The sequence below is a fragment of the Heloderma suspectum genome, chromosome 5, assembly GCF_057233095.1.
Source record: "Heloderma suspectum isolate Gila_16-S chromosome 5, 16-S_ref, whole genome shotgun sequence".
Classification (NCBI taxonomy): Eukaryota; Metazoa; Chordata; class Lepidosauria; order Squamata; family Helodermatidae; genus Heloderma; species Heloderma suspectum.
In genome coordinates, this window is record NC_139462.1 from 39,282,706 (window position 1) to 39,309,754 (window position 27,049).

Below are 27,049 nucleotides of genomic sequence, written 5' to 3' on the forward strand. Positions count from 1 at the left end.
CAGTCTTCTGGAGGATGACCCAGACCGATGGCTGCAATTCTGTGAGATGATGCGTAATCAAAACTCTAATGAACCAGACCTTCCTGATATGATCATCTGGTCAGATGAGGCTTCTTTCAAGCTGTCAGGCCACGTGAACAGGCATAACTGTGTGTATTGGGCAGATGAAAATCCTCATTTGACTATCACATCTCACTGAAGCATTTAGGGACATTGATGCGGACCGGAATTTGTGTCGTACTATGTGTCGCATTGTTCTGGACAGGTTCGAGGAATGTTGCAACTTTGATGGAATACACTTCCAGCACTTACGAGATTAAACAGTGTTAAACCAATGTAAATGTAATACACAATGTAATAAAATGAAAATAAACTATACTGTATGCCTACTTTGGGGCCACTCTGTAAGGCCTCTCTCTATTGGGGCCTCCCCCCCCCCCCGGTAATATCACAGGATTATATCCTGGAAGAATTCATTAAGGGTTATTTAAATGTTACACCATGCTTATGAATTCCTCTTGGGCCATTTTAAAGTGGCTTCTTTAAATCCAAGGAGATTTCTTGCCAAACAGAGTTTAAACTATAAATTGCATACTGCCTTTATACATATGTATCCAGAAACTGTCCAGTTTTGTTACTATGAATGTAGCAGAACTTGCTTATGCCCAAGTGTGTCTATGACCTTGGCCAGACCTTGGCATAAGTAGAAGCTTTGATATATTTATTTGCAAATGCTAGTTTTGCTCACCCAAATGTAGCAAAGCAGATGAGCAATTTCAAGATAGGAATGATTCAAAATAAGCATACTCCATCTTACGTAACAAGTAAGACACAAAATTGGGCGGGATACCTAATACCCTGGAAGACAGAAACAAAATTCAAAGTGATCTTGATAGGCCGGAGTGCTGGGCAGAAAACAACAGAATGAAATTCAACAGGGATAAATGCCAAGTTCTGCACCTAGGAAAAAGAAACCAAATGTACAGTTACAATATAGGGGATACTTGGCTCAACAATACTACAAGCGAGAAGGATCTCGGAATTGTTGTAGATCACAAGCTGAATATGAGCCAACAACGTGATGTGGCTGCAAAAAAGGCAAATGCTATTTGGGGCTGCATTAATAGAAGCATAGCTTCCAAATCACATGAAGTTCTAGTTCCCCGCTACTGATTAGGCCTCATCTGGAGTACTGTGTCCAATTCTGGGCACCACACTTTAAGAAGGATGCAGACAAACTGGAGAGGGTTCAGAGGAGGGCAACGAAGATGATCAGGGGGCTGGAAACAAAGCCCTATGAGGAGAGACTGAAAGAACTGGACATGTTTAGCCTTGAGAAGAGAAGACTGAGGGGAGATAGGATAGCGCTCTTCAAGTACTTGAAAGGTTATCCCAGAGAGGAAGGCCAGGATCTCTTCTTGATCATCCCAGAATGCAAGACACGGAATAATGGGCTCAACTTACAGAAAGCCAGATTCCAGCTGAACATCAGGAAAAACTTCCTGACTGTTAGAGCAATACGACAATGGAGCCAATTACCTAGGGAGGTAGTGGGCTCTGCCACACTGGAGGCATTCAAGATGAAGCTGGACAGCCATCTGTCAGGGATGCTTTGTCTTGGATTCCTGCATTGAGCAGGGGGTTGGACTCGATGGTCTTATAGGCCCCTTCCAACCCTACTATTCTATGATTCTATAATATTTGTAGAATATTTCACAGGGCGGGGAAAGAAGAGTATTTGTTTTGCAGGCAAAACTGTATTTAGGGTTTTATTTTGAACTACTTTTAAAGAAGCAGATGAATAATTATAGACTTATACTAGAATGTAGGCACTTATGGTGGATGTTTTTATAGGGGATGCCAATGGAATTAAGCTGTTGTTACCAAACTACTTTAAGAACCTGATTAAAAATAGGGAGCGCATTTAGTCTAAACACTAAGGGAGCAATCCTATTGCCTCTAGTCAGTGGCTGGACAGCTATAGGATATCTGGTTTTCTGGGAACCGACCTCCCCTCATTTCTGTGCTGCCTCGGAGGCAGCATGGAATAGCCCTGTCCTCTGCGCTTGCCAGAGGAGCGTGGAGCAGTCAAAATGGGGCATTCCCAGGGGGCGTTCCGGGGCGGACGGAAATGCCTGTACAACACATCCAGCAGCCTCCTCTCCCACTTAGCCATCCCGCGGCTAGACAGCTGCAATCAGCTGTCTAGCTGCGGGAGGGCTAAGCAGGAGAGGAGACAGCCACAATTGGCTGTCTAGCTGAAAATGCAGGGCAGGAGGAGCACTCAGGGAATGAACCCCTCTGTGCTTCTCCTGCCCTGCATTGGATAGGCGGTCGCCTCTGAGTGCATAGCATTGCGCCCTGAGGTGTTCATTTACTACTACTACTACTAGCCTCCTTCCTCATCCCTGAGGCTCAGCTTACCTAAAGTGATACAAAAAACAAAGGCAGACATGTTGGCCATAAGTGTACCAACATGTACCAAAAAGTGTACCAAAAAACCATAAAGTGTAATTACTTTATTAGGTCAACTCAAAGTTCACAAAAAATGTGTACGTTTTCAAGATCTCCAGATCTCTTAATCAGGCAAGATGTTACAAAAAAACATGCTGGTGGTGGGATGGTGGGAGGCTAACTGGATGTTGTAGTCAGGGTACCTGCATTGTCAGAATCTTAGATGATGCAGAGGAGGAGGAGGGTTTGCAGACATTGAAACTGGGTCCTGCCAGGTGATGTGATGGTCTCAGGTTTCAGTGCCCTTAGGACTACTGGGAGGAAGAAAGCAGATAATTGTTGATCCACTAGGCAGTCTTCATATTGCTGAAGGAACTGAAATTATCAGATAGATAAGCAGGGGGAGGAGGAAGGGAGCAGGTTGCCCAGGTAATGGAAAAAGAAGATTGGTAGTTGATGTGGAGGGAGGGGGAGAGAAGGAAGAGCTGAAATAAGAGAGTCACGGCTTACAGAGAGGGAAGCCGAAAAAAAGTCTTCATGAGACAAAAAAGAAAGCAGTGAAAGGAGTTAAAAATAAGCACCTGAGACAGCAGAAGACTGAGAGTAAAAGATTTGACACAGAGAGAAGCACTTACTGTTGACAGAAGAAATGTCTGTTCCTGAAAGAACTAAAGATCTGTGCTGTGTGTCAGGCCTGACTGACACTGAAGGAGTGACTTTTAGCGGTTTCTGTCTTCTGAAGGGACATCTCTAGAAGTTGGGGGAAGGAGAGACAGAACTGCAACAGACTCACTGTGGTATAAGTGTTGCTGTTTGTTGAAACTGCATTTATTTAAATGCTGGAAGCACTTGTTTATTCTGGCATCGTTGTTATATTATTGACTTTGTGTTCTTTATTATCTGAATTCTGTACTTACCCTTTTTTTCTTCTATACATTTTTGTTAATTTTGGCGTCTTGTTTAGATCTAGATTAGTTTTAGGAACCTGGGTCTGCTACAGCATTAATAAAGCTGGATATAAATTTAGATGTTGGGTTAGAAAATCTAGAATAAGATCTGATGTTAGAAACACAGTACATTTTTTAAAAAAATACACCAAAAAGACCACAACATCTCGCTACTACTGTATCGTTCAGTTAGGTTGAGGTGGTAGTCATAAAACTCTGCTCTTTTCAGTTTTGAACATGGCTAAAGATGTGTAAGTGAGCACAACTTCAAAACAAACAAGCTGGAAGGGGAAAGTGGCAGCACATACCTCTAACAGGTTAGCTGCTGGAGATTATTGCTCTCAATCAGGAGTTCCATGAGTGCTCCTATGAACTTGCAAGGAACCACTAGATTCAGCGTATTTGGCTCTCCCATCTATTCTCCTCAAAACACTTGCCACAGTGGGCAGGCCTACTCAAACAGTTATTTGAATGCCTAAAAACCTGTTCTGGTGTTTGCCTGTGCATGCCAGGCCCCACCCCTTCAGTTTCCAACCTCTGTGCTGAGCAGGGACATCTGAAGAGGAGTTTGTCTTGCCTTCAGCTGTACACAAGTAGAACTTCTCTTCAGATCTCCCTGGTCAACGTGAGGAGGTTGCAAACAGAGGAGGTGGGGCGATGCACTGGACTTGGCTGGAGGCTTTTTCAGGCCTCTCCTCCCCATCCCCGTCCATGTCGTCAGTCACCAGGCAGGCAAATTCCAAGAGGTTCATCTGGTCCTTGGAGTAGGACAGATCTTTGATGTCATCACTGAGAGAGTGCTCTGCTCTACACAGTGCTGCAAAATTTCTCAGCACAGTTCCACATGCTCTCTCTCTCACTTGCACATTCAATTTCCCCTCCACAGTGCATCACTGCCGCTAGCCAAGCACATTGCTCTTCGCCTCTTGGACTCCTCCCTGCAGCCAATTGCCAGATTGCTCCTGCATTCTTCTCTTCCATACCCCAGCCACCTTACAGCTGATGAGTGCCAGGTCTCCTGACTCCCCACCCTTGAAGTCTCCTCTGGTAGTGCAGATCACAGCAGCACCAATGGCTAAAGCAAAGCAAGAAAGCCCCTAATTAGAGAGAAGCTACTGCAAAATGTGAGAGAGAGAATGAACGAGAAAGAGAAATGGAAAGTCACAACTGAGGTGATTGGGAGCTGCCAGTGGCTCTCAGGGTTTGTGGTGAAGAACGCTAGCTAAACTGTATTAACTAACTAAGCCATCCAAACTCCTGCATACCAGCTAGTATCATGCCTCCCATACAGGAAACACAAGGTAAATATGCACTCTGCAGAAAGGGGGTAGCCTGGTGGAAATACCCCCCCCACACACACACAAATAAACTGTTTGCTGGTGAATGACAGGCACGCTACTCCAGTCATTGTTACCGCCAGCCAAATAGTCGTGAGCCCTTTTGCCTTGCATATTAAGGTTGGCCACACCTAGGCTCCAAACAGAATCTGAACATACCTTCAGAATAAGTACAATAATCTGGAGATTTCAACAGTAATCCAAAAAAGGCAGTACACCCATTTCTCGAGGATATTCTTAGGGCACAATCCTATGCATGTTTAGCAAGGAGAAAGTCCTGCAACTCTCAGCATGGTGGCTGGGGAATGCCGGGAGTTGTAGGACTTTTTTCTGTCTCAACATGCATAGGATTGCACCCTTAAGGTTCTTACAAGATCAAAGGTATCCAGTTGTTGTAGCAACCAGAAAACGTAGCATTAAAAGGTAGATATATATTTATTAACATGTTGAAAATCATTCTAGGTGTGAAGAAATGCCATGCATATAACATGGTTCTATAAATACTCTGTGTGACCTCTGAGAAGCTATAATGTACCTGTGTAGGCCTGAGGCCTAGTGTTGGTACTATGCTGAAGGCCTGTTTTAGTAGTAGCTAAACAGATTCTGAAGGCAGGGATAGAGATGATCGCTTTGAATGTATATAAATGGGGCCTGGGTCAAGTCAATTCGATTTTGATTGTCTGGGGATTCTAATTAGGTGGAAAAGAGCAGTTGGGAAATGCCAGTTGGTAGTTAAGGAGTTGACAGTTAAGAAAAGAGTCTGTCTGTGGAGAGAGGGAGAAGGTCTGCTGGTTGGTGGCTGGTGTTATACAGAGTGGCCCCAAAGTAGGCATACAGTATAGTTTATTTTCATTTTATTACATTGTGTATTACATTTACATTGGTTTAACACTGTTTAATCTCGTAAGTGCTCGAAGTGTATTCCATCAAAGTTGCAACATTCCTCGAACCTGTCCAGAACAATGCGACACATAGTATGACACAAATTCCGGTCCGCATCAATGTCCCTAAATGCTTCAGTGAGATGTGATAGTCAAATGAGGATTTTCATCTGCCCAATACACACAGTTATGCCTGTTCACGTGGCCTGACAGCTTGAAAGAAGCCTCATCTGACCAGATGATCATATCAGGAAGGTCTGGTTCATTAGAGTTTTGATTACGCATCATCTCACAGAATTGCAGCCAACGGTCTGGGTCATCCTCCAGAAGACTGTGTAACAGTCTTGGACGGTACGGCTTCAATTTCAATTTACGCATTAAGCGATGCAAGGACGTTCTAGGTATGGATAGCTGCTTAGACGCACGTCGTGTGGACCTTTTCGGACTGTTCACAAATGTCAGAGCGACTCTCATCTCATTTTTCTCTGTCATAGACGTCCTTGGATGGCCAGATTTTGTTGCATTAGCCACGGCACCTGTTGCTTCAAATTTATCTCTAAGACCATAAATTGTCAAACGTGTTGGTGGAGGTGCAGTGTCAGATGCTTCTTGCCACGCTGTGCACACCCGCTCGGCATTTTCAGTCTTCCAGTACTGCTTTAGAATCCACTTTCTTTGTTCTTGACTCAAGTTCGCTGCCATCATTCACAATATCAGTAAAAAAAAAACACTAAAAAGCTAAACAACCGTATACCTACTTAAGGGCCTCACTCCCCTCACTCTCTACATGTAACTGATTTAACTGTTAGTCACTCTTCCCAACTGTCATTCTGACTCCACCCACACATCTTCTACTCACACATTCTCTCCCCCTCCCATCAACATTCTAAACAACTGTATACCTACTTTTGGGCCACCTGGTACATAAAAGGCCTAGGAGAAAGCTGAGGAGAAAGCGAATAGCCAAGGCCTGAATATTAAGCTCTTTCTTCTCTGTGAGATAACCATTCGTGGCTGGTGAAGATCGGGAGTAGGGAGCAGGTGGCTGCGTTATGTCAAGAGGCGGTCCTAAGATATTGCCAGAGGAAGGTTACAAAAGCAGACATTAAAACCCAGATGTCCAAGCAGCCAGAAATAAAACAGGAGGAACTTTGGGTGTCAGAGGAAGACTACCCAACACATGACCTGTTGTGAATGTATTTGGCTGGGGTGGAGATTTAGGGAATTTGGCCTGAGGTAAAAGAAGCCATTAAGAGTCTTGCATTAGCAACAGTGACTCTTGAGTCCTTGAGCAAACATTCTTTTGAAAACCACAAAGTAAATATTAGTATTCACTTACGTACAAAATATCCCTTTAATTAACCAACTTGTTTAATAGTTCATCTTGTCTCTAGTGGTGGTGCCCATCTCGGGCATAAGCCTGTTACATCACGCTACCTGGAGGTTTTTAAGTATTCTAAGATAATTAGTGGCAGCAGAAAAGGGTCAGCTTGTGGAACTCTGAGTTATAGTGGCAGAGAGTTCCTTAGGCCCTGAAATATAAGCATTTGCTAAAAATAAGAAACCCCACAGTGGGATTGCCCAGTGAAGGAGCAGTTTCCCCGTAGGTGGTGGCAGCTCTGGAGAGAATATCCTGCATATTAGGCAAATCATGCGAAAAGAAAAAAAGTAGTAAGGTAAACTAATCAACCCAATGAGCCTAAAATTATACAAAAACAGAAAATAGTTTAAACAGATTAGAATGACAGAAGAAAGATGGAAGAAAAGTTAAGAATTCTAACATAAGTGTAATAAGCTGCTTAATTCCATGAAACCACTGCCAGTCAAAGAAACTGAGGCTAATATATTTGCTTGAGCTTTTCTCATTTATGAGAACCTCATTTACTCCAGGTTGACACTCACTATCCCATATAATTGACCAGTCAGGATGTCTGTTCACTGATTAATATAAAGCACAAGTACGGAAACCTAAGGGAATGTGTTGTCAAGACTGCAGTCTTATCCCCATTTATTTCAAAGACATTTCCTTTTAAAATCAAATGGATGTATTTCCAGTAATGTGTCTAACAATAGTATCTTTAAATGAGTTGTACTATGGTGGGATTCTATGTGAGCTTTCAAAAAAGGCATGTGTTACAGTCCTTACTGGACTGTATCATTCCAGAATGCTGTGGACTGCAGAATGGTGTGGGTTAGGGAAGGTGAGGAACACTGGATTGCATGTTGGCTGGACATAATCCAGTTTGTAGGAGAAGGCTGTGTTATGGTACAGGAAATGTGTTTGAGGGGGAATGATTATGGTTTTATTACTCTGGTGCGAAATAGAAATTTTGGGATGGTAAGGGATTTTTTTTAAAGATAGTTTCATAAATGTATGCATTTAACAAGACAAAGCTTAAAATATAATCTTGTCAAATGGGTGAAAATAAAGTTTATGGTCTCACTGTTTCATTACTTATTGGGTTTGATCCAAATGTTTCCTTCTTCTGATGGAAGGAGCCTCTGGTGGACAGAGTCCTTCCATCCAAGGAAGGGAACCTTTGGATTCAAACCATTGTTCCAAAGAACAGTAAATAAGAACCAACTTTCAATGAAAGATTATTTAGATTGTTCTAAAGCAAAAGCTTTCAGGGCTAGTTCCCAATCCAATAAAGACAAAACAATAAATTGATTTTTTTTTCAAGAACATCTAACTACAAAATGAAAACAGAAGAAGAATTTTTGAAAATGTATTTCAGGAACAAGATAAACCTATGGGAGTAAGCTGATATTTTAAAGCAGGAGGAATTTTTTTTTTAAAGTCTACTCCCAGGATCAGAGTATGTGCCTGGGTGAGACTTCCCTGGCAAGAACACTCCAAAGCCAGGACACCACATCTGAAAAAGCCCTTTGATAAGTCATCGTCCACTTCACTTCAGAAGTCAAGGGCACCTGGCCAAGGGTCTCCAACGATTATCTTAATGCATGGGCAGATACATGTGGCAGGAGACAATCTTTCAGTTTTCCAGGTCCCAACCTGCATAAAGCTTTAAGCAGCAGTTCCCAACCTTGGGTCCCCAGATGGTATTGGAGTACAACTCCCATCATCCCTAAGCAGCACAACCAGTGGTTAAGGATGATGGTAGTTGTAGCCCAGCTGCATCTGGTACCTAAGGTTTGGAACCACTGCTTTAAAGGTAAGCATCAGCATTTTGATTTGTGCTCAGTAAGGGACCAGCAGCTGGTGAAGTTGTTTCAATGCTGCCAAGATATGTCTCCTAAGACCACTTCCAGTTAGCAGTCTGTGTGCTATATTGCATGCAAAATGGTGGGAAAAGCAATGAGAATGTTATGAAGGACGAGGAACCTGAAGTCCTTAAAGGATAAGAATGACATTTTTATCATATTAATCTTACCTAAACCCATGAATAAACAAATGCAGATCATTCCATTTTAAAGACAGCTTACCTGAAGAGTGCAAGGCTCAGAGACCAGAGCACTAGTGGTTTCCTCAGTTCAAATTTTGCTCGTTTGTTCATTAGATGTCGACCACCAAATATAAAGGCAGCATATAGAGCAGAAAAGAGGAAGGATTTTTTCCTGTAAAAGAAAAACAAACTACAATTACCAAATGATATTCAATCAGCTTTTTAGCTGTATACATCAAGTTCCCCATACATATATACTGAGATGTTTAGTCACAGAAATGCATTCAATGGAACTCCTGCATTCACTCAGGGCTGATACACACTATATACTTTTTGACCATGAAAGCAGCTCCACATACATCCCTGCCGTGAGTCACATCAAAAACAATGGTCCAATCAGTTAAGAACACAAGAAAAGCCATGATGGATCCGACCAAGTTCCATCTAGTCCAGCATTCTGTTCACACAGTGGCCAACCAGCTGCCCATGGGAAACCCACAAGCAGGACATGAATGCAACAGCACCCTCCTTCCCATGTTCCCCAGCAACTGGTGTACGTAGGCTTAAAGCCTCTGTTACTGGAGGCAGCATATAGCCATCACGAGTAGTAGCCATTGATAGCCTTCTTCTCAAGGAATCTGTCCAATCCCCCTTTAAGTTCAGATGTAATAGTATCTGTTTGATAAACTCTAGCTTGTAAACCAGGAGAAAACTGTTGTTTGCAATCCTAGTTTGTAGCCAGAGTGTTAAACACAGATACCCTGTCTGGACTTCATGGTAAATTGTGGTTTACCAAATGCAGGAAATATTGAATTAAGACATAGAAGAGAAGGGAGGAAGGAACATACATAATGCTTATCCTCCATCTAATAAAGTATGTTTTATTAGGCTGAGATTGTTATGTCTCAACTAGGCCAATTTTTGCACTCCAGGTTCGACATGTGTCATGACTTGAAAGATCATAGATATATCTGTGTATTTTAATTACAGGGGAGTTTTTTTTTTTAAGTTCTGATACAGATCACACAGGCTGTACAAGTGTGCCTTGGGAGCAGCATGTAACCAACAAGCCATATGTTGTCCAAATCTGCTCTGTGAAATTCTTTTCCACCAAAGACTTGCAGTATCATACAGAGCCAGATCCAAAGTCTAGATAAATCTATTCACCAATGCACAAGCAGCATACATGTTTGGTGCACATAGTTGGTGGAAATGTGGGCATAGATGGGTGGGATCTCTGCACACCTTTATGGAGCTTCTCACCTATGTGGCTAGCATGCACCATGACCTTCTTCCAGGACAGATTGTGATTTTATTATTATATTTATTCATTGTACATAGCCATCAATTGCAAAAAAACACCTTATTTGCTTCTGGTTTCTTCTAGTAGCATGTTATCAACATGGGATAACATGTTTCAACGGTTCTCCGGAAGCCCCTGCCAAAGGAAGTAAGGCGGGTGGCTACCAAAAGAGGGTCTTTTCTGCTGTGGCACCCTGGTTATGGAATGAGTTTCCCAGAGAGGTTTGCCTGGCACCTACATTGTGCTTTTTCTGGTGCCAGGTGAAGACCTTTTATTTTCCAGGCATTTTAGTCTTTTAGTTCTGTTGTTTTAAATCTGTTATTGTATTTTAAATCTCTGGATTGCTGCTAGGTTTTATTTTGTTTTTACTTTTATACTGTAGTTTTAAACTATTAAATTTTATATTGTATTTTATGCTGTATTTTGTGGTTTTAATTGTTATGCTCAGAGAGCTTTGGCTATTGGGTGGTATATATGTATGTATGTATGTATAAATAAATAAATAAATGGGTGATCATAAGCAGAAGTCATCTGTTATATAGAACACTCTTTTTATAAATGTTTTGATATCACAGAGACAGAGCTGTACTTAGAGATGCAATCCAGACTGATTTAAATGTATTAGAAAAGTGATGGTACCCCATAAAGCTACAATTTTATTTTTATTCAGACCAATCTCTTTCTCAGCCTTCCTCAACCTGGCACCCTCCAGATGTGTTGGACTACAATGACCATCATCCCCAGCTAGCATGGCACAGCTGGAGGGCACCTGATTGGGGAATGCTACTGTGTCTGGAAAATATAATCAGAACGTAAGAACAGCCATGCTGGATCAGACCAAGGGTCTATCTAGTCCAGCATTCTGTTCACACAGTGGCCTACCAGCTGCTTACTGGGAACCCACAAGCAGGACACAAGTGCAACAGCATCCTCCCTTCCATGTTCCCCAGCAACTGGTGTACATAGGCATACTGCCTCTGGTACTGATAATAATCAGTGAGCAAGCAGTCATGAAAAGAAAATCCGATGCTGTAAAGAACAATATTGTTTAGGAACCTGGAATGTCAGATCAATGAATCAAGGTAAGCTAGAGGTGGTCAAACATGAGATGGCAAGGTTGAACATCGACATCTTGGGAATCAGTGAACTAAAATGGACAGGCATGGGCGAATTTAATTCAGGTGACCATCATATCTACTACTGTGGGCAAGAATCTCTTAGAAGAAATGGAGTAGCACTCATAGTCAACAAAAGGGTGGGAAAAGCAGTACTGGGGTACAATATTAAAAACGATAGAATGATCTCAGTACGAATCCAAGGCAAACCATTCAACATCACAGTAATTCAAGTCTATGCCCCAAACACTGAGGCCGAAGAAGCTGAGGTTGATCGGTTCTATGAAGACCTACAACACCTTCTAGAACTAACACCAAAAAAAGATGTCCTCTTCATCATAGGGGATTGGAATGCTAAAGTAGGAAGTCAAGAAATCACCGGGATAACAGGCAGGCATGGCCTTGGTGTACAAAATGAAGCAGGACAAAGGCTAATAGACTTTTGCCAAGAGAACATGCTGATCATAGCAAACACTCTTTTCCAACAGCACAAGAGGCGACTCTACACGACATCACCAGATGGTCAATATCGAAATCAGATTGATTATGTCCTTTGCAGTCAAAGATGGAGAAGCTCTATACAGTCAGTAAAAACAAGACCTGGAGCTGACTGTGGCTCAGATCATGAGCTTCTTGTTGCAAAATTTTGGCTTAAATTGAAGAACGTAGGGAAAACCACTAAACCATTCAGGTATGACCTAAATCACATCCCTTATGAATATACAGTGGAGGTGAGGAATAGATTTCAGGGATTAGACCTGATAGACAGAGTGCCTGAGGAACTATGGACGGAGGTCCGTAACATTGTTCAGGAGGCAGCAACGAAATCCACCCCAAAGAAAAAGAAATGCAAGAAAGCCAAGTGGCTGTCTGATGAGGCTTTACAAGTAGCTGAAGAAAGAAGGGAAGCAAAAAGCAAGGGAGAAAGGGAAAGATATACCCAACTGAATGCAGAGTTCCAGAGAATAGCAAGGAGAGACAAGAAGGCCTTCTTAAATGAACAATGCAAAGAAATCGAGGAAAACAACTGAATGGGAAAGACTAGAGATCTCTTCAAGAAAATCGGAGATCTCAAGGGAACGTTTTGTGCAAAGACGGGCATGATAAAGGACAAAGAAGGCAGGGACCTAACAGAAGCAGATGAGATTAAGAAGAGGTGGCAAGAATACACAGAAGAACTATACAGGAAAGATCTTAATGTCCCTGATAGCCATGATAGTGCGGCCACTGAACTTGAGCCGGACATCCTCGAGAGTGAAGTCAAGTGGGACTTAGGAAGCATTAGTAACAACAAAGCTAGCGGAGATGACAGTATTCCAGCTGAGCTATTTAAAATCCTAAAAGATGATGCTGTTAAAGTGCTGCATTCAATATGCCAACAAATTTGGAACACTCAACAATGGCTGCAAGACTGGAAAAGGTCAGTTTACATTCCAATTCCAAAGAAGGGCAACGCCAAAGAGTGTTCAAACTACCGCACAATTGCGCTCATTTCACATGCCAGCAAGGTGATGCTCAAAATCCTACAAGCTAGGCTTCAGCAGTATGCGAACCGAGAACTACTGGAAGTACAAGCTGGGTTTTGAAGAGGCAGAGGAACTAGAGATCAAATCGCCAACGTTCGCTGGATCATGGAGAAAGCAAGAGAATTCCAGAAAAACGTCTATCTCTGCTTCATTGACTACGCTAAAGCCTTTGATTGTGTGGATCACAACAAACTGGCAAATTCTTAAAGTGATGGGAGTACCAGACCACCTTCCCTGTCTCCTGAGAAACCTGTACGAGGGTCAAGAAGCAACAGTAAGAACCAGACATGGAACAACCGATTGGTTCAAAATTGGGAAAGGAGTACGACAAGGCTGCATATTGTCACCCTGCTTATTTAACTTATATGCAGAGTACATCATGAGAAACGCTGAGTTGGATGAATCACAGGTCGGAATTAAGATTTCTGGGAGAATTATCAACAACCTCCGATATGCAGATGATACCACCCTAATGGCAGAAAGCGAAGAGGATCTCAAGAGCCTCTTGTTGAGGGTGAAAGAGGAGAGTGCAAAAGCTGGTTTGAAACTCAACATTAAAAAAACTAAGATCATGGCATCTGGCCCCATCACTTCCTGGCATATAGAAGGGGAAGAAATGGAAGCAGTGACAGATTTTACTTTCTTGGGCTCCAAGATCACCGCAGACGGTGACTGTAGCCATGAAATTAAAAGACGCTTGCTCCTTGGGAGGAAAGCTATGGCAAACCTAGACAGCATAGTAAGAAGCAGAGACATCACCTTGCCGACAAAGGTCCGTCTAATCAAAGCTATGGTTTTCCCAGTAGTAATGTATGGCTGTGAGAGCTGGACTATAAGGAAGGCTGAGCGCCGAAGAATTGATGCTTTTGAATTGTGGTGCTGGAGAAGACTCTTACGAGTCCCCTGGACTGCAAGGAGGTCAAATCAGTCAATCCTAAAGGAAATCAACCCTGAGTGCTCATTGGAAGGACAGATGCTGAAGCTGAAGCTGAAATATTTTGGCCACCTAATGCGAAGAGAAAACTCTCTGGAAAAGACCCTGATGCTGGGAAAGACTGAAGGCAAAAGGAGAAGGGGACGACAGAGGATGAGATGGCTAGATAGCATCACTGATGCAATGAATATGAACTTGAGCACACTCCGGGAGACAGCGCAGGACAGGAAGGCCTGGCGTGCTATGGTCCACGGGATCACGAAGAGTCGGACATGACTGAACGACTGAACAACAACAAGAAGCAGTCATTAGGATTTGGGGCAGGAATCTGAAGTTCCATCCTGGGTATTCCATTCCTTCCAGATACTACTGAAAATGCTATAACTTGTTCTCATAACTAGGCTAAAACAGCAGAACTTCATAGGTAGCTGAGTAACTGAGAACACAGCAACCCCCCCCCCCCCATTATGTACAAGGATTTAGATTAACCTAAAGGGAAAGCCTTTGTGATTCAAATTAAAGAATAAAGATATATTCTAGCTTGCTGTGCCCTCAAACTATATCTTAACTAGAGGCAAAGGGTACTGCAGCTTCCAAAGTTACAACACAGAAGTTACAATTACAAGTTTTCAAAACAACATATATAATGCAGGACAGAAGCCACCCCAGCTTCTGCCCTACAGGAGAATGGGTTTGCAGCATAAACACTCATATTCTACTTAGTAAGAATGTTACTTAGATCCAGCGGTGACTGGTGTCTTTTTGAATTGCTGAGGTTGCATTTTTAAACCTTCTCCCCTCCTTTTCCCACACCATGGCTTGTATAGTACTTATAAAGAAGAGAGTGCCTTTATAAATTTGTGCAGAGTGCCACAGTCTCCCCAGTAAAAAACAACAACTATTTGATACCCACTCCATGGAAAGAGGGAATGCTTCCATATGAGGGGGTGTGAACATGACTTTCAGACAAAGTTGAAGCCCAGCACCTCACATTCAGAAATTAAGCCATACAAATTCTTTTATTCACACATTTATTTAGAGGAACACATAGTCACTCATTGCCCCAAACCATATGAACACATATAATCAAAGCTTTAAAAAAGTTATATAACTCATGCTTTTGGTGGCATGCAATGCTCCTGCAAATCCCCATTCAACCACTCAAAACCCAAACAACTTCTTTACTTGAAATGGAAGGAACAAAAGGTCAAATTAGACATACTGCTGAGAGATGTGCGATTAGTGTTCTGATCTTTTCTGTTTTTTTCCCTTTTCTTCCAAACTGAAATAAGCATCTCCTGTAACTGTAACTCCTTCCCCTTGCTTGGACTGTTTTCCCAAACAAAATAATCCCCCAACTGCTTTCCTGTTTTTGGGATGAGGGAGATGTAAGTTCCCCATTTCTTTTCCTCTGTACTGAGGGAAAACATAGACTTGTCCAGTTTGATCCTACTTATTTACACCAGAAAGTAGATCTCCTGATGTTTTAAACTTCAACTCACAGCATTCCTGACCATTGGCCATGGTGGCAGGAGCTTCTGGAAGGTGAAGTCCGAAACATCTGGAGATCTGCCTTCTGCCCACCCCTGATTTAGTCCAGGACGCACCAGCACTTAGCACGAAAATGCATTTTCAGTGCCATGGCTTAGTCTTGAAAATGTGAAGCAATAATCTCTGACCATGTTAGGAGCACCTCTCAGCACTGAATAAATCACAACCAGTCTCCATTTGTTTGGGATTAGGGAAAACATATTCCATGTGTGTTTTCCTCCCTCTTTTTCTTTTGGGGAGAGTGAAGTATTGCAACTTGACAGGCTTGAGGACCAGCACTCAGAAGTTTACTGACACAACCATCTCACAAAACAAACCCACAAGAAAGGAAAGCAGTACCAAGCAGGCTGCAATGCCAATGCCTTGATAATCACTGAGAAACTGCAATCAGGCTCACTGTTGTCTGCAATGGGGGTGGTAGTGAGGATGTATATACTGCCTTGTAAGTACATCAAAAGAGTCTCATACCATTTCCCTAACCTTGTTAAGTAATCTGGAATGATCATTGTCCTCCCCTTCCTCCTCACACAAAGAAAAACACGGGCAAACTGGTATCGCCTTCCCCCAGGAAGGTGCTGGGGGCAGTGCTGGCTCCAGGTTTCTGAAAGCCTTTGGGCAAGATAGCATCACTGGCCCCCTTCCCTCAGTGAGTCTGCCTTCTTACCGCCATTGTCACCAGCTGCTATTGCTCTTCATCTTCTTCCTCATCACTGCTACCGCTTGCTTGCTTGACAGGCAGAGAGCCAGTGAGCAAGTTGGCAGGGGCATCTACCGCTCCTCCTTTGCTTGGCCACCACTGCTCAGCCAGAGTGAGGGGCAGGTGAACAAGCATGCTACACTGGTGAACAGGAGGAGTAACTCCAGGGGGCTCATGTCAGTGGGCCCCTGCTGGGGTGTAGGCCCTTGGTGGTTGCCCAACTATGCCTACCTTGAGGCCAGCCCTGGCTGGGAACTGGCTGTTCAGGTAAAGAAGAGAGAAGAGGGGGAAAAGGATTTTAAAAATCCAGGTAGGCTGCCCGGGGCAGGGTCTAATTTCCACTTCAAATTCAGCCACTGGTTGGGGGGTGGTGTGGTGTGGACTGGGACAGGACAAGACAGGATAGGGTTTGATTAGTCAGGCTGCCTCCTGCCTCTTTGGACTGCAGTCAAACAACAAGTCCCTTGCACACAGTTGTCTCTCAGCAGGTCTGCTTTCTCTCAGCCCCACAAGGACAATTTGCAAGGAAGGGGTGGGGGCAGAGGCCAGGATGCTGAGTGATCTTTACCCAACGCCCACATTTTCCCCCAGGGGCCAATTACAAACACACAGATTTGTTTGTAGCCAATCAGCAAGTGGCACTCTCTGGGGCCAGTGGTCAAAGTTAATTACTTACTGGTAATATTTAAAACTCAATGGGGTGGATGCAAATTCTTTGGTGTGCCTAAATAGCTCTTTGGATCCTCACCTCTGTTGTGAACTTACATTAAATACAAAGAATTATACACACTTTTTTCCCCTTCTGTCCCAGTTGAATTCAACAGAATTTACTTCAGTACAAGGTAACAGACTGGATAAACCCCAGATCCCATTGTAAGCAAAATGCACTTATTTAACAAAAATGGTACCCAGATTATTCCTGACTTATTACTTTCTGTTCAGGCTACTTTAAGTAGGTCAGCAACTATATTTATATATATTAGGTCACTTCACAACTTTTTTAATTAGCTCCTTTTTCTGACTTTTAAAGGTCACAAATTATCTACATTATCTGCCTATCTACATTGTCTGTGTAAGAAGTTATGGCTAGGAAAATGGACTCCTTGCTTCACAGTAAAGCAAGGAGTGAAGCAAGGAGTCCAGTAAAATGGACTCCTTGCTTCACAGGCAAGATATTTAAATAGCAGAATGGGCTATGACATTATGGAATAAATTATTTCCAGTACTGTTGAATGTTATTTGATTTTATATTTATAACATAGACAATGTAATCACTCACATGGGTAAATTCTTTCATCAATGCATTTCTCAACATGCTAAGCAAAATGTGTGTTTAATAGTGAAGACAAATATGCACAACCTTCAGGCAACCCTCCAGCATATGTCTATGCTGGAGTGCCCAAAACATGGATTATTGCGTTAACTGTTTTGTATAGCTCTATGGATGAAACGAATAGGATAGAGATGAGTTTAGAGATATTGCTTGGTCTTCTATTCCTGCTATCGAAGAACTGGCCCAAGGGTCATAGGTCATGACCACACTGTGAATCAAAGGATTTCATCTTTCTTCTTTTCCCCCTTAGATGTTATTAAAAGATAATGGCTTGTATCCTTACTTTCCTTCTGTGGATGGAACAGAGTTCTCCCTCTGCAGCCCCCTGTACCCACTGAAAATCTGCTCCTGGGATTGGAGGACCCTGGGAATGTTGTGGGATATGGTGCTGGAGGCTGAAAACGAAAGAGGAGTTGGCAGAAATATTTCCCTCCCATATATGAACAGGGGAGCAATTTAGGATCCAAGCCACTTCTACCATGCATTTATTTCTGGAGTATAAGATATAATCTAGTCTGCACAAACAATGAAATAGCAACTAAAATGATCAAATAGCTCTTAGAATGATTTTGAAGAGTTTACACTGAAAGCTTAAAAGCAACAGTAACATCCCTAATAAAAGCAATATCCCATTGCTGAAATAAAACTGTCCTCAAAGCTTGTCAAAAAGCAAGCAGTAATGGGGCTTGGTGTACTTGTTTTGGGAAGCTAAGCCAGATCCTGGGTGCCACAACCAAACAGGCCTTGGTCTAATGCCTTTCTGTGTAGCAACAATAGGAGGACCTGGAAGAGGGTCTTAGACATCACCTTTAGAAAGTGTGGGAATATGCATCCTATATGAAGAATATTATCCTTTATTGGTATATATGCAGCACTTCACATACAAGTTAGGTCAGTATTATCCACCAATGAATGATGAAACTGAGATACCCTAGGCCAGTGGGTTTATGGCTGAGGTAAGATTTCATTTGGGGACATCCCAGTTCGCAGTGATAGCCACTGCACTACAACACCTTCAAATCTTACATGTAAGGCAGCCTTCTCCAACCTGGTGCCCTCCAGATGTGTTGGACTACCACTCCCATCACTCCCAGCCAGCATGGCGTCATGAGAATTGTAGGCAAACATATCTGGAGTACACCAGGTTGGGGAAGGCTGGTGTAAAGAAAAGACCCAGCTCACACATCATAGCTACCCAGAGTTTGTTTAAATAGTTCCTAAGTTATTGCCCATGATGAGTGAACCCAGAATTGTGGGTTGTTGGGAGAGAGGCAGCCTAGAGTTAGAACCAAACTACAAACCATGGGTTCTAACTCCAGGTTTTCTCTCCCCCAACAAGCCCACAATTCTGAATTTGGACATCACGGACAACAACCCAAGGATGGGTTGTTTAGCTCTGCCCAGCTGTAGTGGGAGTTTTTGAGTGGTGCGAGCCAGCATGGTTGCTCACTCCCACTTCCTTCACAACAATCCTGGGCTGTTATGATGTGCCAACTGGGTCAATGTCTCCTCTTCAACTATTTGGAATATAGCAAAAAATTACTAGCCGTGGTCAAAAGGTATGAAGTTATAATGTGAGTTTTCCATTCACTGTCTTCACTCAGCCAAAAAATCAAACTTCCTAGCTCACAGCTCAAACTCTTAGCCCTTGTGCCACCTCAGTTCACACATACATTCTGGCTAGGCCTCAGGTTGACAAGGCTCATTTAAATACTGTATAGGTAGATGAACACATGGTATGGGGAGAGACACCTGTTCAGTTTTTAATTTAAATGCAGCCCCACCAACTCCCAAATTCACCTGTCAGCACTGGCTGCTATTGAATGTTACATTATTTTTCAAGACAAACCCAAACTAACAGATGCTGTAACAATCTAACATTTCCTTTCCTTTCTTTTTCTTGGCACCTCTGTCAGAAGCAATACATTTTTAGTGGAAATTTCTGCCTCATCTACCACTGCAACATCATTTCAGCAAATGCAAGCTACGTAGCCAGTCGGATTTCTGAACATGACAAAAGCTGAAATTCCATAAACATAATGGCTTTCAACGCAATAGGGGACGACATTAACCTACACCTCAGCTAGGAATTAGCTAGGAAACAACATATTTTGCAGACATACAGCCTTACATCCAGCAATTTCCAAGGTAAATCAAGTTAAGTCCACAAGGACGTTTGACCATGGCCTGTTGCTCAGGGAAGATTATTGGAATTGACTAGATGATAAAATTAGGAATTCACAAGCTTCCAATACAATCTTTTGTGTTCATCAGAAAGGGGGGGGGATATGTTTGGCATTGGATTGGTAGCAGTTCTCAGGAACAGAATCTCCTGCAGCTAATATCTGATATTAAATAACAAAGAAGGATAACAAAGGAGGAATAGCACAGAACAAGCCTATACAATTTGTGACTGACTGTCCAAGCTGAATATACTCTCATCATTGTTATGTACTGCGATCCACCAAATGTTTGATCAAAAATCCTGTTTTAAAACTCAAGGGTTCTGCTAGGTCAGAATACATGGCTGGGGAGCGGCATTTGGCTTGGTGGGTCACTCAAATTGTGCAGGCCTAGGCTAAAGAAAGGAAATGGAAATGACTGCACACTGTGGATATAAGATGGTAAGACGAGCCTTGAAATAAAAACCCTAGGGAATACGGTTAAGGCGTAACTTTCAAAGAAGAAGTGGAAAAGAGCAATGTAAAAAAAGTGCAATATGACCTAGCATGTGGTCAGAGAAGGAATCAAAAGGGAGAACTAATAAATATTTTTGCGCCTCTCCTTCTTACAGAAGAGACTTCCACCAAGAGGTGTTTTTTTTTTTTTTTTTACCAAAGTCTGGTAGCATTTGTGTATCCATACACAGCAGAAAAAAACCCACATTTTCAGAGAAGTTTAAACCACCTACAACTAGGGATGTACGAAAGTCCCTTACCTGAACCTGAAGCTTGATTTGCAGTGGTGGGGAGACGCCCCGTCCCTCCCCCCGAAATTCTGGCCGGGGGGGAGGCGCCCCGTCCCTCCCCCCCGAAATTCTGGCCGGGGGGGAGGCGCCCCGTCCCTCCCCCCCGAAATTCTGGCTGGGAGGCAGGCGCCCCATCCCTCCGGCCGCGAATCCTCCTGTCCTGCCGGGATGCACATGGCGGCGGCCGTAGCCGCTGCCGTTTGCATCCCTGTAGTCAGCCGTGATAGGCTACGTAAATGTTTACGTAGCCTATCACGGCTGAGTGGGAAACCCCCCCACCGCGTGTACGCAAATGGCGGCGCCCATGGGCGCCACCATTTGCGTTCCTTATTTTGGCACGTGTAGTCTACGTAAACATTTACGTAGACTACGACGAAAATAAGGGGAACGCAAATAGCGTTCCCCTTATTTTCGCCGTAGTCTACATAAATGTTTACGTAGACTACACGTGCCAAAATAAGGAATGCAAATGGCGGCGCCCATGGGCGCCGCCATTTGCTTACGCATGTGTGTGTTTTTTTTCACTCAGCCGTGATAGGCTACGTAAACATTTACGTAGCCTATCATGGTGTTTTTTAAAAATCTAGCCGTGATAGGCTACGTAAATCTTTACGTAGCATATCATGTGTGTGTTTTTAAAAATTTTTTAACTTGGAAATGGCGGCAACGGCAGCCGGTTGGAAGACCGGCTGCTGACGCCGACGCCGCACCGCCAACGCCAGGGACATTCGCACAAGGTAAGTCCCGTCCCGGGGGGGGCGTGGGGGGGCTGACTGTTTCTCCACCAATTTCGGGGGCCGAATGTGCTGGCATTCGGCCTCCCCGAGATTCGTGGAGAAATTCTCTAACATCCCTACCTACAACAGCCATCTTAACTAATGCAACCTGCGCCACATCTTGGATGAATTCTACCATTGAAAATAATTAATAACATTTTCAGAAGCATATCTGCTCTATTATTCTATTTTATCTTCTTTCTGATTTATTTATTTCTGTACTGCTTTTGTTTGGATTGTTTGCACTTGGGATACTCTTGGGATGTCAAACTTTTAAAAATGGCCTGGAAGCCTGGGAATACATTTCAGAAGTGACTTTGGATCCAAGACAACCACGATGGAGGGGGCGGATGCGGGAATGAAACCAACTGGCTTTGTGATCAGAAGATATTTAAAAAATAGCTTGCAAAACATCTTGCAATGTGAATCACAATGATAACGCAGTGGAAACAGGACTATCCTGCCTACTGCTACTTTAGCATATAAACTTGTCTTTTTGAAGCGGCTGGTGCTGCTTATTTCTTTTATTGTTGTGGTTTTTAATTACATTTATTTGTTTTGTGTGACGTTTTAATTAATGTTCTGTTTTTAATCTGGATTTTACTATTAGCCACCTTGAGTGCCATTTCTGGGCAGAAAGGTGGGATATGAATAAGTAAATTCAATAAATCAGTTACTACCAAGACAACTCTCCGGGAGCTTGGTGCCTCTGCACAAGCACTGCCCAAGAAGCCTGCTGCTGGCCTCTCCTGCAGGAAAGGATGGTAGGGCTTGCCAATTTGGGCATCGGGAAGTGAGACGAGCCGGGCACCTCTTCTGCAAGCGCTCATGGAAAGGCCCCTGCTGACCTTTCTGACAGGAGAGGCCAGCGGTGGGAGGTGTTGCCGGTTGAGGTGCTCCAAGGTGAGGTGTGTCAGGTGCACTGCCTCCGAGTAGCCAAAGAAGCCCCCTACCAGCATTTCCTGCTGGAGGGGCCAATGTCAGGCTTCCTTGGGGTGTGCTTGGGTGGAGGCAATTGGCTTCAGGATTATGCAGATGCAAGGCTGGGCTCTGCTCTTTAATGTTTTAACTGCTGCTAAAACAACTAGCTTTGAAATTAGTTTCAAAACAACTGTGGGATTGTGCATTTATAACTGAAAGTTGTAGCTTAACAAATAGGTCTGCTGTTCCTGTAAAAAAGAAATGCGATGCTACCTTTTCAAGAGAAATTGCACAGTTTCTCAACTATTGAGATAAGATGGCTTGAATTCAAACTTGCCTTTGGGAATGGAACAGAGTCCATGTTCACAGAACAGGGCTTTTCCCCTTCCCTCTGGAGCCCTGGAGATTGGGGATGCTTGGGAATAGTGTGAAATATGATGCTGGGGGCTGCAGAGAGGAAGTGGTAGACAGCACCCCTTCCCTTGCACAAATGGAGGAGCACCTTAGGAGTCCCACCATTATATGCCTCTGATAATTCTAATGGTGAGGTTGCAATTGTTCAAAGATCATTTTAGGCTGTTCTTTTAAGGCCCTGCCCTGGTCAATATGGGGAGGTCAGCAATGGGGAGACGGGGCTGAACCATGCATCTTCTGCTCCCTCCACAGTTACAGTAAAGCCCTCTTCAGTGAATGCCCAAAGAGGGCTAAAGACAGAGACAGATAGCTAGACAGAACGGAAGAAGACTTAGAAAAGTTCCACCATTAGCAAAACATACTGCTGCCAAAGCAAGTGGTTGGATCCAAAGGTTCCTTGTATGAGTAGAAAGCCACTTCCACTCACACAGGCTGCCCCCCTTTCTGCGAATCCCCGCTCCTGCAGCTGCTGCTTTCCATGCTACACCATGCCATTCTGAAGGGTCCCCAATTCTTAAGAGTACATTTTCAGGAGCTGCAGTGGGAAGCGGGAGCAGGGAAGTCTGTTACATGAGCGGAATTCTGCTCGCGCTTCTCTGGATCATGAAAACTGTTATTCCAGGCCTTTATAAATATGGACCATTCTTGTATAAAGGGACTGAATTTTAATACAATTGGTCAACATTGCCATTGCAGAAGTGTCTAAAGTCTGTAGCCCCACTCTGATAAAGGTGGCACAAATATTTATTTTTATTTATTATTTATTTTGTTACATTTACATGCCTTTTCCTCCAAGGAGCCCAAGGTGGTGTACATGATCCTCCTCATCCTCACAACAACAACCCTACGAGGTAGGTTAGGCTGAGAGTCAGTTGCTAGCCCAAAGTCACCCAGTGAGCTTCATGGCCGAGTGAGGCTTTGAACTGGGTCTCTCAAGTCCTAATCCAACACTCTAACCACTACAACAAACTAGCTCTCAAGTAGATGGCTTTTTAAACAATTGTAATATATTTCAATATTGTAATTGTTGCAACAGTTAACAAGTTGATTACTATTTCCAAGACACAATCATCAATAAACTGATATGGATAATTTAATAATATGAAAGAGAGATCTGCTGGAGTTGTATTACTGATGGCTTGTTCTGCATGTGATAGAAATATGAAAGAAAAGATAGAATCTTTTCTTTTATATTTTGAAAAGAAATGTCAAGAATTTCATGTGAATTTTCTACATCACCGACAATGTTCATAGGCTAAGAGACCAATCCTATGTCCACTAGACAGTGTCTGGGAGAGATAAGATTTTTCGGTTTCCAAGCTCCGAGCTTGTAGACAGCACTATGAGCTTGTAGCCGGGAAACTCTGTTTCGCTCCCCCTTGTAACTGGGGCAGAGAGAACCATGGCAGCTGTCCCTTTGTGCCTGTCCATGCTCGTAACACAGAGCACGGACAGGATGAAAAGGGGGCATTCCCGGGGTGGACAGTTTCTGTTTTAGACAGTTTCCTATGCGATCTCCAGTCCCATTCCCACCCCCTCCCCAAAGCCATGCTTAGGTGCCCGAAATCAGGAGTCTAAGGCAAACCGCAGGGCAGCCAATGCACGGAAGGAATCCTCTCCTCTGTGCTTCAGACACCCTGCATTGGATAGCCATGGCAACTGTCTATCTCAGCAGGATTGCGCCCTAAAAGGTTATAGAAAAGTTTACAGTGAAATCGCTTATGTGTCTACTCAGAAAGAAGTTCCATTAAGTTCAATGGGGCTTACTGCCAGGAAACTGGGTATAGAACTGTGGCTATAATTTTCTATAGTGTGAGGTACTACTGATGATGATATACTTTAAAGACATCGCTTAAGTTTATTTCAGTCATTTTCTTAGGTAAGTTGTTCTGTGTCTAATGTCATATGTTTCCTCCCAGGGGAATGCAATAGGATTGCAGCCTTCTAGTGCAACCCTATGTATTAAGTATGTATTGCATTCAATGGGAGCCCCATTGGAGGGCACACAAGCTACAGCTGCAGAAATTCCCTCTTCTGTGCAACTATTAAAGGTGCAGGAACCCTGTCCACTTTTACACATGGCTACCCTACTCCTAGATAAGCCTGCATAGGACTGGTTTATGATGAGGTTAACCTACCTTTCTCATAACTTAACATCAAATAAATTTGGCCTCTTGATGCCCTGCTGCTTTGAAAAGGCAGCTGCCTTCTTTATAAAAGAAGAATCTTAAATTTAGCATTCTCTTATTGGGTCATATTTTCTGATCAGAAATTTTTTGTTTGTATGCAAATTATTTTTATATTATGTACAACGTTGTATTTTTTAAAGTTTTTAATCTTGGTAAACTGGCCAGAGAGCCTTGGCTATTGGGCAGTATAGAACTATAAGAAATGAAATGAAGAAGGAATGTTGAATCTGGAAATTCTGATACAGTCATGGCAAATAAGGTCTCCTTTTAGTCTCCTTTTTTTTTTGCTCATAAGACAAGAAAAGAGAGAGAAGTATTCTGATCTAGAAATTCCTTCAAAGGTAGCTGGCCTTTTTTCTGTGAAGGAGCTAGATTCGCATTTACTTGTCCATTATAATAAAAACATATAGAAGGGAGCATTTAGGTTTACACAAATTCAAAAAGATGGTTTGCACATGAAAATTTCAGCTTTACTAGATTTTCCTGGGTATGATACCAGAAAGATGCATGCTTTAAAAGAGATATACTTCCATATTCTAACCCTTCAACTCCATTTGTGTTATTGCTATGTATTCTAGTGGGTACCGTGGGTTAGTTATTGTTTTTGAACCTTGGCAGCGCCTGTAAAATTGGAAGCAGCAACAGTGGGTAAGCCCCACATTTAAAATGGGGCTTTCTGTTTCCATTTTATATCATCATCATCATCAATATTGATGATATCCTGCTCTTTCCCCAATACTGGCGGCTTTACAACATTAAAACCTGTACAGTTAAAACATATAAATAGGAATATACAAAAGTTAAAAAACATAATTAAACCATCAATAATATTAAAATTGTATAAAATATCAAAATTTAAAAAGACAACAATATAAACAATAGTACCCATCCATCATATTCTCACAGGTCCAGACTATCAGAGAGCTTCGGCTATTGGGCGGTATAGAAATGAAATGAATAAATAAATAAATAAATCTATCCCCAAAGCCCTGCTGGAACAAAAATGTTTTTGCTTGCCTGCTGAAACATACCAAGGAGGGTGCCACTCTCGCTTCCCTGGGAAGGGAATTCCAGAGCCTTGGGTCAGCCACTGAGAAGGCTCTCTCCCGCGTTCCCCCCAGGCGAGCCTGTGATGGTGGCAGTACCACGAGAAGGGCCTCCCCTGAAGATAGGGTATGAGCAGGCTCATAGGGGAGAATACAGTCTTTCAGATAACCTGGACCTGAGCCATATAGGGCTTTATAAGTTATGACCAGCACTTTGAATTGTGCCCATAAACAGACTGGGAGCCAGTGGAGCTGTTTTAGCAGGGGAGTTGTATGCTCCCTACAACCAGCCCCAGTCAACAGTCTGGCAGCAGCTCTTTGAATACAGGATCACAACTAACTCCCTTTACATGTGCTTCCATTCCCCCCTCCCCTTTCTTCCTCCTTCTCCCCTGTATTGCAGTCTTCCATATGTTTCATTGATCTAGCTCCTCTTCTCGCCATTTTTCCTTTTGATACCTCATTATCTCCAATCTATTTAAAAATGGAATAAAGGTCATTTAGTGCAGGAGGTGAACCTAAAGGGCTGGCAAACTTCTGTGAGTGACTGAGCAATCTCAATAGCAGGATAAAAGCTCCTTGTGAAGTAGCTCTTAATTGCCCCAAATCTGCTTTTGTTTAAGCATTTTTATAGTTCACAGTGTTTGGGGAAATGTTTAAAAAAGTGCTTTTTTTTTGTTTTGTTTTACAGGTGAGGGGACTATATCTTGGAATATATCTTGGAAACATAAATGGCAGGCATTACAAAACTGAAAGCATGGAAAGGACACAGAATGTGTGCACTTCCTCACCATCTCCACCCCAACCTTCCCATGCTGGCCAGGAAACTCTGAGGATCAAACTACACATTATATTAATTACATAGAATGTTGCTGAGAATTCTCGCTCTTTTTGTTCTGGAGTAAGTGTGGTGTGGCCCCAATTCAGGTCAGGTTCACACATACTAAGAAAGGAGGACTAAACCTCCTTACCCACTCCCGTCCTGTTGATCACAAATACATTGCTCCCTGCAACTGATTGTGCCGGGCTCCCGATTGTATGTGGAATTGTAAATGAGGGGGAACCTTACCTAGAATACTCATGGATAAACTTAGGTACAGGCTTCATGAGAAGAACATTTACCAGGCACAAAGAAGTGATGAAAATCCTCCAGGATTTTCCCTTTTCACACAGAGGATCATCATTACATGCTTATAGTTCCTATAGGGCCAACATGTCTAAGGTAGTTTGTAAAAGCAGTGAGCATTATT

At 42.9% G+C, this 27,049-nt stretch overlaps 1 protein-coding gene across 2 annotated transcripts in view; it reads right to left on the minus strand.

The window, feature by feature from the left end:
* Positions 1 to 27,049, minus strand: part of ELOVL6 (ELOVL fatty acid elongase 6) — a 100,913-nt gene that overhangs the window by 21,272 nt on the left and 52,592 nt on the right. For both annotated transcript variants that reach the window (XM_084855861.1, XM_084855862.1), the window contains one exon: positions 9,067 to 9,198. In XM_084855861.1, the coding sequence (XP_084711987.1) occupies positions 9,067 to 9,198 (132 nt within the window). The remainder of the gene's footprint in view (positions 1 to 9,066; positions 9,199 to 27,049) is intronic.